At 42.4% G+C, this 13,979-nt stretch overlaps 1 protein-coding gene across 2 annotated transcripts in view; it reads left to right on the top strand.

Annotated features, from left to right (window-relative positions):
* Window positions 1–7,787, top strand: part of LIMK1 (LIM domain kinase 1) — a gene marked incomplete at its 5' end in the record, with an annotated part of 55,050 nt that extends 47,263 nt beyond the window's left edge. For both annotated transcript variants that reach the window (XM_083376476.1, XM_083376477.1), the window contains 4 exons: window positions 2,160–2,307; window positions 2,639–2,694; window positions 6,041–6,198; window positions 6,953–7,787. In XM_083376476.1, the coding sequence (XP_083232602.1) occupies window positions 2,160–2,307; window positions 2,639–2,694; window positions 6,041–6,198; window positions 6,953–7,115 (525 nt within the window). In that variant the 3' untranslated portion in view covers window positions 7,116–7,787. The remainder of the gene's footprint in view (window positions 1–2,159; window positions 2,308–2,638; window positions 2,695–6,040; window positions 6,199–6,952) is intronic.
* Window positions 7,788–13,979: the final 6,192 nt, after the last annotated feature.

Here is a 13,979-nt window from a genome sequence, read left to right as displayed (position 1 = left end):
TCCCATTTTCTGTACTCTGGAATGATTATGAATAACTCTTTACTTTCAGTGTGATATCCATTCAGTATCATTACATTTCCCCTGATTTGGCTTTTCTCAAGGCTAAATAAAATGGTTGGATATGTATAAGGTGTGCATATACTGCTAGATCATTTAAAATTTTAGTGGCTGTATGTGCATCACATGCTAAACTTGATGAAATGTTATTGTGGTTAGCTTTGTTATTGTAGTCTGGAGGCTTAATATATTCTATAAATTCAGCTGGGTTGGTTAGTTTATGCTTCAATTGTATTCCACAAATTTAGAAAAGTGTATTACAGTAATTTAATAATCAGCTTTGGGGAGAATCCAGGTACCCATTTAGGATATTGCTTACCCTTGTTGTAGGAGATGACCAGGCTGAGCCCGAGGGAGGGGTCAAACGTGTCATAAGTCACGAGTCCCTGCATGCCCACAAGAGATCTAAGTCCAGCCCATCTTGAATGCCTTCTTATTCCCGCTCATTTCCCTTGACTGTTAGTAGTTCATATTTTTGTAGAGAGCTTAAACTTGCAATAAATCTTTATACTAATTTGAACTGCCTGAATCTCCTGATTTGCCCAGGGCTTGACACTTCATATCAGGATTCTCAAACTTTACAAATTTTTCAGCCTCCCAAAAGAATAATTGTGCAACTCCTATCTCATAAGTAAAACTAAAAAATTCATTGGGATAGGGATTGGACAAAATACTTGTCATGTATTTTAATAATTACATTATTATCTAATGCATGACATTCCCAGGTGTCATTTTATTTTGTTTGGCTTCAGATTCTCAGGGACTAGTGTTTCTGATAAATAATAACCTGAATTCAGTCTTTTCTGTTAACAAACAATGGATGGAGAAATGTTCAAATGTTCAATGCTGATAGAAAGAGAGCCCCCTACAAACTAGAAAGTGATGACAGAAACAGAGGCCCGTTTCAAGAAATGAATGTTTGAAAAAAAAGAAGTAAAAATAAGTCACTGCACTTCTTTACACTTTGTTACATGGAAAGGAGAACTGGCTATGTAAGGAGAAAGTTGAAAACAGTAAAAATAGAGAACCAGTAAAAAAAAAAGGGGGGGTCCTGATTGCATATGGACTGAATGCAACAGTGAATTTCAGTGGGAAAGGAATTTGTTGAGGGCGGTTAGCCATATGGAGAGAATGAAGGAGAGGACTGAATGTCAAAACAAAAACAGCAGAGAATAAGTGGAGGAGTCAAAAGGATCAGAAAGACCGAATTGTGGTTGGAGAGATTTATGAAGTTCTCAGAAAGTGTAAATTAGACTTATTTCCCTCTCTTTTTCTCATCTCATTTTTGAAATTCCTTTGGCATACTAGTTGCCCAATTTTACTTACTCCAAAAGGGAATGGTGTGATTGGTATGTATTTAAAAAATACATATAAAAGTATCAGATATATCAGTGATAATGCTTTCTTGACTTTTATCTATACTCAGTGGACATTTTTAGCGTTACAACTATTATCCCACAAAATCATTTTCTGTTTTGAAAGGATGGAAATTTCAAATAGATTAAAAATGCTGACGTTCACCAACATGGACACTTCTTTAGCTGTTCCAAAAACTGTAGGTATACTACCACCTACTTCACCAGTGGAGATGCTAGAGACAAATATTTATAAAAAAATGCCAAGCCAAACCCTGGAACTCTCCAATTTCTGATAATAGTTTGTCACATAATCAGTAGACGTTAGTTGTCAACATACTGCAGATAATAAGAATTTTGTCTTTTTCAGTTGAATTAACCCTACCATCCATGAAAGAAAACAAAGCTAACTTTAAAACTATAGTGACACTTTTAATGAAATAATAACACATGAATGTAAATAATGTAATGTAATAGTAGATAAACTGAGTATGAAATAAGTTCATTTAAAAATAACATTCGACAACATAATATTTAAAATAATCAGGTTCGGCTGATATTTGTTTGGCTTCAAAAACAAGCCACATCTTTTGAAGCTGACACTGAGAGCAACAAAAATGGTATTTCCTCTTTTCTTAAATACTGTCTTGTTGGCCAACAACATTAAAGCATTGTAAACTGAAAGTGTTAAATCCACTGGATAATTAAAAGAAAGGGGAGGAAAGATTATTTCTGTCCTTTACACAGAACAAAAGTGTGGTGGTGGCTGATTTTGGCCTTGCTCGGCTGATGGTGGACGAGAAGAACCAGCTAGCAAACCTGAAGAAGCCTGACCGAAGGAAACGGTACACCGTGGTGGGCAATCCTTACTGGATGGCTCCTGAGATGATCAATGGTGAGTGGGGCAGGGTTTGGGAAACTGTCCGGGAAGTCATCTTTGTGTAATGAGCAGAAGGAATAACCTTGAGGAACAGGAAGATTTTTTCAGGGCACATTGAAACTAAGATAAAATGGGCAGCAAGAGAAAGGGGCAATTTCACTTACAGCTACTTTGGGACAGATTATCATGAGAGCTCATGGGCCCTTAAGGAAGCCATTTTGTGAGAGGGCCACATGAGCTGCTTTACAAATTCTAAATGAACTCACCAACTCCGAACAATAGTTTACCCCTGGCTAGGATGTCTGGGACTGATGGCTAAATATGTTCTTTTGTCATCTTTTTGCAGGGAGAAGTTATGATGAGAAAGTGGATGTGTTCTCTTTCGGCATCATCCTTTGTGAGGTGAGTCCAAGGAACATAAAGCATTCAGTGAAGAAGGAAGGGTTGCTAGATGGTGCAGTTGAGAAATCTAGAGCGGGGCTTTTCAACCGGTGGTACACATACCACCAGTAGTACTTTAGCACCTTTCAGGTGGTACGTGACCCCTAGCCAAGTGTAGCGGGGAACAAGCTAAAGCAGTGCCACACAGGCTTGGAGGAGATCAGCTGGAGCTGCAGGGCTCGGCGGAAGCCCCAGGACCTGCGCACGTGGCTACATGCTGATTGGAGCTTCTGGCGAACCTGGAAGAGAAAAGGAGGAGGGGGGCAGAGAGAAGAGAAGCTATAAAAGGAGATTTTAGTGAGAGAGGGAGAAAAAAAAGAGAAAGAAAGAGAAGAGGCTTTTGTTAGAGAAGCTGTGAGGAGAGAGAGTGCAGCCTTTGCGAGCGAAGAGAGCGAGAGCAAGGGGCTTTTGCGAGCAAAGAGTGAAAGAGCGAGCGAGGGGCTTTTGCAAGCAAAGAGCAAGTGAGTGAGAGAGTGACTAAGGGGCTTTTGTGAACAAAGGATGAGAGAAAAAGGGAAAAGAGAGGGGGAGAGGAGGAAAAGAAAAGCCATTGACTTCTGACCTCCTTTGTTGCAGTAGAATGAAGCATTAACATTGAATCTCAACTTTTTACTTTTCCATAATGTTATAAACTAACCATTTCTATAACAACAAATAAATCTAACCAGTAAAGCCCAAAATCCCCCTCCCTTTTTTTTTTAGTCATCAAGGTTTTGACACCTTGCTAAGCACTGGTGGTACTCGAATATTGTCATGTCCTAAAAGTGGTACAACCTGTGAAAAAGTTGAAAAGCCCTGATCCAGAGGAACATTTCCAGAGAGCGGTTCTGGCAGACACCTGAAGCATTCTCTATCCTTGTTCTTGCATCTTTTAAAGGAAGGGCTGTTGCTCTTGAGAAGCAAGAGCAAAAAATGGAATGGCAAAAAAAAGAAGGAAAAGGGATGATTCTGTTTCTCTTGTTTTGAGTTTTAAATGCATCTACATGCAACTCTGGTAAATTACAAAATTGATATCGTTCTCGGTTGAAAAAAAATAGGAGAGCCTTGGTTATGATCAATACCTGATGTGGTATGTAGATCACGGCTATCACACCAGTGTTTCTCATCCTTCAAGATCTGTGGACCAATTCTCAAAATTCCCCTGGGAGTTGAAATCCACACATTTTAAAGTGGCTGAGTTGGAGAAACACTGATTTAGACAATCACTACTAGATGGCAGCAGAGAGATGCTGATCATTTAAGAACATTTTAAAACTGCCACCTAAGGGTCATCTGGGTGTTTGGCCTGCTTTAGTAAGTGCTAAACTGGGGAAATTCAGCTACAGGTTCACTGTCAGTAGTGAAAGCTCACTTGGTTATTTTGAAGCAGTTGCTATCTTTTGGCTCAACCTCACCCTCAGCTTAAGGGAGATTTTCACCTGCTTGGGATTTCTCACTAAGCTATTTCAGGCATATTTATTTATTTATTTATTTGTTTGTTTGTTTGTTTTATATACCGCCCTTCTCCCAGAGGACTCAGGGCAGTGTACAGAGCAATAAAGTAAGAATACAATAAAGCAATAAAGTGAGAAAATTTTAAACCCAAATCCATCAGGCCAGGCCGGCTTGTTGGAATAGATAAGTTTTTAGATCACGCCGGAAGGAGCGAAGGTCAGGGGCCATCCGGATTTCAGCTGGTAAGCGGTTCCAAAGGATTGGCGCACCCACCGAGAATGCTCTCCCCCTGGGGGTCACCAGCTGACATTCTCTGACCGGTGGCACCCTGAGGAGGCCCTCTCTGTGGGAGCGCACAGGACGGAGGGATGTTGACGCTGGCAGTAGGTGCTCCCATAGGTAATCCGGACCCACGCCATGTAGGGCTTTGTATGTCATCACTAGCACCTTGAAATATACAGGTAGTCCTTGACTTATGACCATAATTGAGCCCAACATTTCTATTGCTAAGTGAAACATTTGTTAAATGAATTTGTCCCATTTTCTTGCCACAATTGTTAAGTGAATCACTTCAGTTGTTAAGTTAATAACACAGTTGTTAAGTCAATCTGGTTTCCCCATTGACTTTGCTTATAAGAAACTCACAAAAGGTGATCACACAACCCTGGAACACTACAACTGTCATAAATATGAGTCAGTTACCAAGCGTCTGAATTTTGATCACATGACCATGGGGATGTGGCAACAGTCATAAGTGTGAAAAATGACCATAAGTCACTTTTTTAGTGTTGTTGTAACTTTGAATGGTCACTAAGTGAACTGTTGTAAGTTGAAGACCACCCCTTACACCCCCACCTTAGCTTCCTACATGTAAACTGAGAATGATAATACTAGCCTCATAAAGTTAGCATTATTGTAAAGAATACACAGGCATATTTCTGCATATTTCTATCAGAGATACTGAAATGAAACATACAAATGCTGTACACAGACTTTTGAAAACCAAGAGCCAAGTAGAATACTGGCTGGCCTATGCCAGATGCCTCAAGGGTATTCTAGACTGGACTGAAGGGGTTACCCTTGAGGCATCTGGCATAGGCCAGCCAGTATTCTACTTGGCTCTTCTATGTGACTCAGTTTATCTCCAAAGGACCATCTTTGGAGACTTGTTCTAGAATGGACTGAAGGGGTTTTAGCTTTTTAATATTGTTTTAATTGTTGGGCTTTAATTAATTGTTGGCCTGGTCTGATGGGTTTGGGGTTGGATCTAGTTTTAACACAGTTTTATTATTGTATTATATTGGGCATAATTATTTAATCCTTTTTAACCTCTTTTTAACTTTTGTATTTATATTTTGATATTTATTGCCCTGTACACCGCCCTGAGTCCTTCGGGAGAAGGGCGGTATAAAAATTTAAATAATAATAATAATAATAATAATAATAATAATAATAATAATAATAATAATAATAATAATAATAATAATTTAATTCATTTTAATTTTATATTATCTTTTTATATTGTCTTTTATACGCTGCCCTGTAAACCGCCCTGAGTCCTTCGGGAATAGGGCGGTATAGAAAACTAATTAAATAAATAAATAAAAATAAAATAGATCGGGGTCCTCAACCCCCAATCCATAGACCGACAGGTCCACAGCATGCCAGCAGTCGATCCGTACAAACAAGCAAAGCCCCATCCGCGGGATGCAGGCAGCACGCAAAACCACACTTCCTCCAGTCCGCAGGAAAACCTTTCTCCACAGAACCAGTCCCTGGTGCCCAAAAGGTTGGGAGCCATTGTTCTAGATTGTTAATCAATCCTAGATCAGTCGAGATAAACTTCTAACAACTCCTTTTTTATTTTGCACAGATCATTGGAAGAGTCAGTGCTGACCCTGACTACCTGCCTCGAACCTTCGATTTTGGCCTCAATGTGCGAGGCTTCCTGGACCGCTACTGTCCTCCCAGTTGTCCTCCCAGCTTCTTTCCTATTGCTGTTTGTTGCTGTGATTTAGATCCCGAGAAACGGTGAGCAAGAGGAAACAGATGAGAGAGTCAGAGAAGCCCCTAGATATGGGGATGAGAGGATATGTGGCTTGGAGAAAGAGATAGTAGGGCAGATAGTAGAGCCTGGAAGGACAAATTAAGCCAGTGCTTCTCACTCAACCTCACTGAGGTTGAGAAAAAACTAGGATAGAGAACTTGGATGAAACTCTTCTCCTCCTTATTAGATCCTGATCCATATTTAGCATCACCCCTATATTTACCATGATTCTTGTACTCTTTAAATGGAGAGTAGCCTATGCTCGTATTTTTGAGGAATTATGTGCCATCAAGTTGTTTTTGAATCCTGGTGATAGTGATTCTTGTCCTCTTTCAGTATATTCAGTGGAGGGAAAATACACACAAGCACACACACTGGGAATTCTGGGAAGTCCATACATCTTCAACCTGCCAAGGTTAAAAAATAGTGTGGTAGTGGAGTAGCGACTTCAGGCTCTGCGTAGGTCCCTCTAATCCAGGGGTCTCCAATCCTCAGGCCACAGACTGGCACCAGTTCTCAGCAAACCAGGCCGCACAAGCGAGTGAAGCCCCATCCGCACACATGCGGGATCCAGGCAGCAAGCAAAACCACGTCTCCCCCACTCCGCAGAAAAAAACGCTCTCCATGGAACCGGTCTCTGGTGCCCAAAAGTTTGGGGGTGTGTGCTGCTTTAGGCTGTTTGGGACTTTTAGCCTGATCGAGCAAAACTCCTCACGTTCTTCTGCTCTTTCTCTCCAGGCCTTCCTTCAGTCGGTTGGAGCAGTGGCTAGAAGCTCTCCGCATGCATCTGGCTATGCAACTTCCCCTGAGTCCACAGCTGGAGCAATTGGACCGGGTCTTCTGGGAGACACACGGGCGAGCTGAGAGTGGACTGTGTGCACATGCTGAAGTGTCTGAATGAGTACAGCAGGGGCAGGCAAGCAGCCCCAAGCCTGCATGTCTCTGTATGAGCTGGGCTGAAGAAAAGCTTCTCCTGCTGAGTCCTGCCACCAGCTGCACGCAGCTCACCAGCTAGAGCTGGTTTTGGGAAAACCACTGGGAGCTGGTTCTCCCTGCTTCCTTCCTTGGGGGATGGGTTCTGTGCCTGGCTTGCACAGAGATGGTCTGGGCAGCCTGGGTTCTTGTAAATACTACTTGTGAATACGTCCTTCTCCTCATGTGCATCCCGCAAAGTGGAGGGGAAGTGAGGGATCCTTGACTTTCTCCTTGTACGCTCTGTGGTTGCAAAAAGCTTTGCACGCCCCGCTGAGCACATAAGCTTCTGTCATCAGCTGGCAGTTCCTCACAAGCTGGCATTGGGATGGGGGCTGCTATCCTGTCCCCCAATACACCTCTACGGATCCTGTCTAAAACCTTTGTCCTATAAAGTGGTGCCTTGGGTTTAGGTGGACTTGCATACTTGGATGCTCGAGCCCCACTTTGTTGTTCTGCGAAGAGGCCATGGGGGTCTATGCGTGTGCTTAGCTTGTGCTTAGCCTTTCCTTGGAAATTGCGAGACTGAGAGATCTGTGCAGATGTTTGGTCTGCGTGCTCCCTGGAGCCCGTGTCTGATGACATTCACACAACACGTTTTGCCCAGTCAGTTGAAGATTTAGTGGTTGTATTTGCACAACATACTGAGCTTATTGTTACTCTTAACCTTGGTTAGTATTTTACTTTTTATATAGCTTAGCATGTTATGCAAACCCAGCCTATTTGATTCATTTGAAGTTGATATATTGTGCAAATCCACACACACACACAAAAAGCTTAATTCGGTAACTAGGTGAAATGTGTTATGTGAATGTAGCTCTGTCAGTACCCACATGTGTGCTGTGTGCATGTTTCACTGTGTGCACACCATAGCTCCTTCCTTCCTTCCTTCCTTCCTTCCTTCGGTTCCGACCATGTTTGGCAGAAATACATAAAGGCCAAGGCTGCTTTTTTGGGTGAATTTCCTAAGCAGGCAGTTTGCCCCAGAGAGAAGCTGTAAGATAGAGTTGTAACCGTCTCCTGTTAACCCTTCTCTGCTCCAAATTACCACCCCCTTTAAACTGCTTGCCCACTCTGGAGATCCAAATGTGTATTAAGATTTTTGTAACAGGATATAATGTATGTGTGCACATGCATACACCCATGTGCTGTTAGGCCCTCAAAAAGGCAGTCTGGATTTCTAGAAGGAGAGAAAGGGGAGGAAACATCTAAGTCACCCTTTTAAAGGGAGATCTTTGTGCCTAGCTTGAAAATCCAGCCCACTCTTTCCAGGTTCAGGATACGATGTGCACTCACCCCAGCTTTCCTCGGACTGCTGCCCTGCAGATTTATTTTCACTACAATTCTCAGTACTCCTTAGGCAACATGGCCTTCAGCACTGTACAACTCCCAGAATTCTTAGCCAGTGATCTGGAGGCCATGCGAACAAGGGAATTCTGGGAATTGCAGTTCCAACCCATCTGGAAAGTTTTAGACTGGAGAAGGATGAGCTAATCTATGCACCAGGTCAGCAATAAGAATAAGCATTATTGGACCCTTATCAGGAAATGGGCAGCAGGTGTTTTCCACCTGGGTGATCAGCATAGTAGAAAGGAGCCTTCAGAAGGGAAACCAGCTGAATTCATCTTATCCAAGGATCCTCAGAACCTAGAAGCATATTTTTTACTTCCCCTTGTGCAGGGGTAGGCAACCTCGGCTCTTTTATGACTCATGGACTTCAACTCCCAGAATTCCTGAGTCAGCATAGCTGACTCAGGAATTCTGGGAGTTGAAGTCCATGAGTCATAAAAGAGCCGAGGTTGCCTACCCCTGCCCTTGTGGGTTGTGGGGCTACATGACTAAATGACCTCTTGTGCCAAAAAAACACCACCCCTGCGTATTAAAACTTTGTATGTCATAGGCCAAGAGAGAAGACCCTGCTTTTTCCTTACCTCACAAGCTTTTTGTGGACATGAAGCAGCCCCTCAGACCTGTTACGTGGAAAAAGGCACATTCCCGTATCATTCAGTGCAACACGAGGAGACTGGCTTAACAGTCTTTAGAAGGAAAAAAATGGAGCCTTTTCAATTCCTCTGAGTGCATTTGTAAGAGCCTGAACCATGAAAAAACTTCCTGGGTTTCAATACTAACAGTATCGGTGGCCATTGGGGAAAAAATAGACCATTCTCTCTCCTCCTGGCATTCTAGCACCCAGGACAAACATTGGTCGTGTAACCAAAGTACAAGAGGGTCAGGCAGGAAGACTTGAAGGAGTTTAGCCATGCCAGCTAGGAAATCCCTGGGGACAACCTACCTCTAATTGTTAGTGCTGGTAAGTAAAGTCAGGACTAAGCAGCAGTTTCTGGGCTTCTGGTTAGCTGCTGAGGGAGACAACACGGATCTTCTTACACTCTTACCAGTGGGCTCCTGTTCTTTTCAAGGGAACACCAGCATCTTTTTTTATTTTAATTGAAGGCCATGTTATAGTTATAGCTGGGGGGTTTTTTTAGAAGAAGGGAAATACGGAGAAAGAAAACAGTTCTTTGCAATCTCAGAATGAATTCCCTCCATAGACTTGTGATCCAGCTTTGTTGAGTCCTATGTGCCAAACTTGCATACAGACATCTTGGCTAAAAAAAAGGGTGAATTTCCTGGATGTTCTTGCTTAGAAATAAGGAAACTAACAACAGTGGTCTGAAGTTCTGCAAATTCAGAAGGTTATAGTAGGAAGCAGTTCTCAATCCATGGTGCATGTGTAACTATGCAGCTTCTAAGTTCTGAAATATGTGGAATTGGAAGCAGTTGTTACAGTAGGGTGGGGTGCCTCTGGATTATTATATGAATCACATATATGGTCTAAAATCTAAAATGAATTTGGGGAAAAAGGTCCATGTAGTTCCATATTTATTCTCTTCTTGCTTCCCTGTCGCAAACTGAAAGTATGTATAACTTCACTGTATGATTTTAAGATTTTGGGGAAACAGTACAAAGCTCAGATTTGTGAAATTTTAAATCTTTCTGGCTTTTATTGATAAAGTCTGCCCTGTATCTAAGTTCATTCTTTAAAGAGTTGAGACTAAATGAAGACTCCCTTTTTAAGAGTAGTGTATCTCACCTCTGTGTGATTTGGAGAAAAACGTTTTTTATATTTTGATTTTGCATATCTTTGAAGCTTCTGGACTGATTCATCAACATTTTATGAACATCTGTTAGAAAAGGCTAATGCTCATATTTTTGTGAAAATGCATTTTGTGTTCGATGCAAAAGATGACAGACCTTGTGCATTTTATGAATGATCTTCAGAGGGAAATGTAGGCAAAATATATCTGCTCCATTGGCACTTCTATGTACCACTACAAAAATTGTTTTTCCTTGAAGAATTTTGACAGCCACTTGAAACTGTGCCCCAGAGTGTGAATGTTGCATTTCTACTTCTGTGAGGACCATGGCACTCCTGAGTCTGATGTGGTGTCTCCCAACTATGGCTTTGTGTAAGAGACACTTTTCTCACACAGAAGACCTGGTGGTTCTACCCAGAAGCAAGGGAGGCTGGAGGTCTGCAGTAGAGGGTGAAAGAGGAATCTGTTTCCCCCGGGCCCAAGAGGGAGAAGAGGATTTGGGCATGCCTAAAAGCCATTTAGAAGTTTTGACTTCTGAATTCATGCCTGCAATCTTGGTTTTAGACCATGCTTGACACTATCCTGTCATAGACAGTCAACTCGCTCATTTCCTTTTCCTGCTCCCCTTTTTAGGGAGTCTGATTTCCATCCTCCATGGGTTTCCCATTCTGTTCCACTACTTCTTTTAAACTCTTCAGGTGCTGCAGGTTGCAGCCAGCATGTGAGCAGTTTTCCTGAGACAGGCAGCTTTTTCACATGACTCTGGCACACTTGGGGTTATGTACTCCCTGTCACTCCTGCACTCAGGACCATTGCTCTATAACATAGCTGAAGAAAAGAGTTTGTATTATTTGTTCACTCAGTCAAATTTGGTGATTTGGGGAGTTTATCATATTATCAGTCTGCCTCAGTTGTCTTTAGAAGTGTAAGGAAAGGAACATGAATTAGACAAAAGACTGTGAAACATTTATACGCACTTTGACCTGAAAATAAAATGTGATGCCCTCTCTGATGACAATGATCAGAATTCACAAACCGTGATGTAAAATTAATTTACATGGAAGTAATAAAAGTCTTTCCACTCCCTTGTTCTAGCCATCTATGATTTTCTTGATGACATTTTTGTGGAGGGTGTTTGAAAGTTTTTGAGATCCCTTTGCTGGCATTCAGAAGGACAGCTACACAGAGCTACGCTTATTGATTTGGATCACAACTTCATCCTTCCATCCTTAAGAACTGGACAAATCTTAAACATGACCCCTGTACTGTCTTTGTCCAGGAAGCCAAAGTCAAAATAATAGATGTGGAATGAAGGACTTGCCAAGGTCCCTTGTCAACTCTCGCCTCATTCCTAATATTCTATTGATATTCTATTAACAAGCCATTTCCTGGCTTAAGTCAACAATAATAGTATCAGTTGGTTTGCAAGGTAATAATGCAGATGAAATATTGGAATTGCCTCAAATGGCCTGGAAACCTATATACCTTTACCTCAAAGCTTTTATGCTGGGCCTCATTTCAGTTTGTGTTTCCCTTCAAATCTGAATTTCCAACATCCTAGAACCTACTGTATTTTGCTATATACTGCAGGATACTAAGGATGCTTTGTATAAAATATATTAATTGAAATCCAAATGTGTTGGGTTTTTTTTGGGAGACTAAAGAGTGCACATCCTCTTCTCAGCATTCTTAAAAAGTAGGTTACAGTAGAGGCCAAGCCAGAATCAAACCCAAGTTTCCCCACCCTGACTGGTTACAAGGTTATTGGTTTCCTCAAGCCTATTCATAAAGTTCTGGTTAATCTATAAGCAGTGATGTGAGCACGCAAAATGCAACATGATTATTAGTGTATTACCATAGAATAACATAGGGACGCGGTGGCTCAGTGGGTTAGGATGCTGAACTTGTCGATCGGAAGGTCGGCAGTTTGGCGGGTCGAATCCCGAGTGCCGCGTAGCAGAGTGAGCGCCTGTTACTCGTCCCAGCTTCTGCCCACCTAGCAGTTCGAAAGCACGTAAAAATGCAAGTAGAAAAATAGGGACCACTACAGTGGGAAGGTAACAGCGTTCCGTGCGCCTTTGGTGTCTAGTCATGCCGGCCACATGACCACGGAGACGTCCTTGAGCACCGGCCCCTAGAGTCGGAAACGACTAGCACGCATGTGCGGGGGAACCTTTACCTTTACCTTATAGAATAACATAAATCAGGGATGTCAAACTGCCGGCCCACGGGCCGGTTGCATCATGCAAAAGCCGTGCCCACCCTAGCTCCGGCAATGTGAAATAAGTCGTGATACATCGCGACACATCACGTGATGCGGCGGGTTTCACACCCGTCAGATAAATTGACAATTTAGGACTGGGAGTTCAGTGTCAACAAGTATTTTCCTTAATTTTCTTTGGATATTATCCCTTGGACATCCTTTTGTATATCCCTTGGAAGGCCTATTGGTCTTCCTTGCTTTATTCTTAAAACAATCTTTCTCAACCTTGTCAACTTTAAAACGTGTGGACTGGCTGGATAGTTCTGGGTATTGAAGCCCACATAGTTGCTAAGATTGAGAACCATTGCTTTGGAAACTCCATCCCTGTTTTCCTTCAACCAGGTAGCAGAGGCACATTCTCACAGCTGCATTAACATGAGCTCCTCCTGTTCTTGAGCTGGGAAAGAAGACCATCAGAATAATTTGGACTCCATGTTTTACTTCTCTTCAATAATAAGACAGGGAAGTGAAGCACTCCTTTGGTGCAGAGTAGCAATCTTTGGATTCCTCAGCTTCCTTTTCCCTACCACATAGCATCAAATATCAGTGGGAATAGCCACTCCCAATCATTCTGTGTAGCATGCCAGGGTATGTTGAAAGGGGCATGTTCTCATGATGCCACCTCCAGCCCAGTCTAGTCCAGCCCAGCCTAGAGCAGAGATGCAACATAAGTCTGTAATGGCACGACTGATGAGGTGGAGTTTTCACTCAGAGTTGGCTTAGATCTTTCTGTACAAATGGGATTGTCTTAAGTCTAGGAATAAGCATCTTTGTATTGGAATGTCTTTCTGTGCACTGACTTGAGCAATGAATTTCCCTGGCAACATAAACCCTTGTTGGTGAACATGCTGTTTCATTGACTTGGCTGTTCCAAAAGCATCTTCTCTACCAAATACTGTAGAGCAGGGTCCCCTAAACCCCAGTCTGTGGACCAGTACCACACCGTGGCATGCCAGAAACTGGTCTGAACAAATGAGCAAAGCCCCATCCATAGGATGCAGGCAGCACACAATATCATGCACCTTCCAGTCCGCAGAAAAATCTCTCTCCACAGAACCGGTCCCTGGTGTCCAAAAGGTTGGGGACCTCTGCTGTAGAGGGCCAATTCTATTCTTTCATTTCCCCACTGTAGGAAAAGTACTTTCCAACCCACAACATACATTCTGTAGAGATGTGGGTCTCTTTCATGAATGGGAGATCTCACTGTTTTGATGCAACGCACTATGACATATTATCACCAGCAGTAGTGTGTGTGTGTGTGTGTGTGTGTGTGTGAGAGAGAGAGAGAGAGAGAGAGAGGGAGGGAGGGAGGGAGGGAGGGAGGGAGGGAGACCCACCATTAAATCAAAGAAGACTTTCATACATCACACTTGGAAAAAACCATTGTGTTGGCTCAATATTTTTTTAAAAACTCGTCTCAGGCTCATTGAAA

The sequence above is a fragment of the Vipera ursinii genome, assembly GCF_947247035.1.
Source record: "Vipera ursinii genome assembly, chromosome: 1".
In the NCBI taxonomy this organism is placed as follows: domain Eukaryota; kingdom Metazoa; phylum Chordata; class Lepidosauria; order Squamata; family Viperidae; genus Vipera; species Vipera ursinii.
The sequence above is the reverse complement of the archived record's forward strand: the minus strand, read 5'-3'. Positions and strand labels throughout refer to the sequence as shown.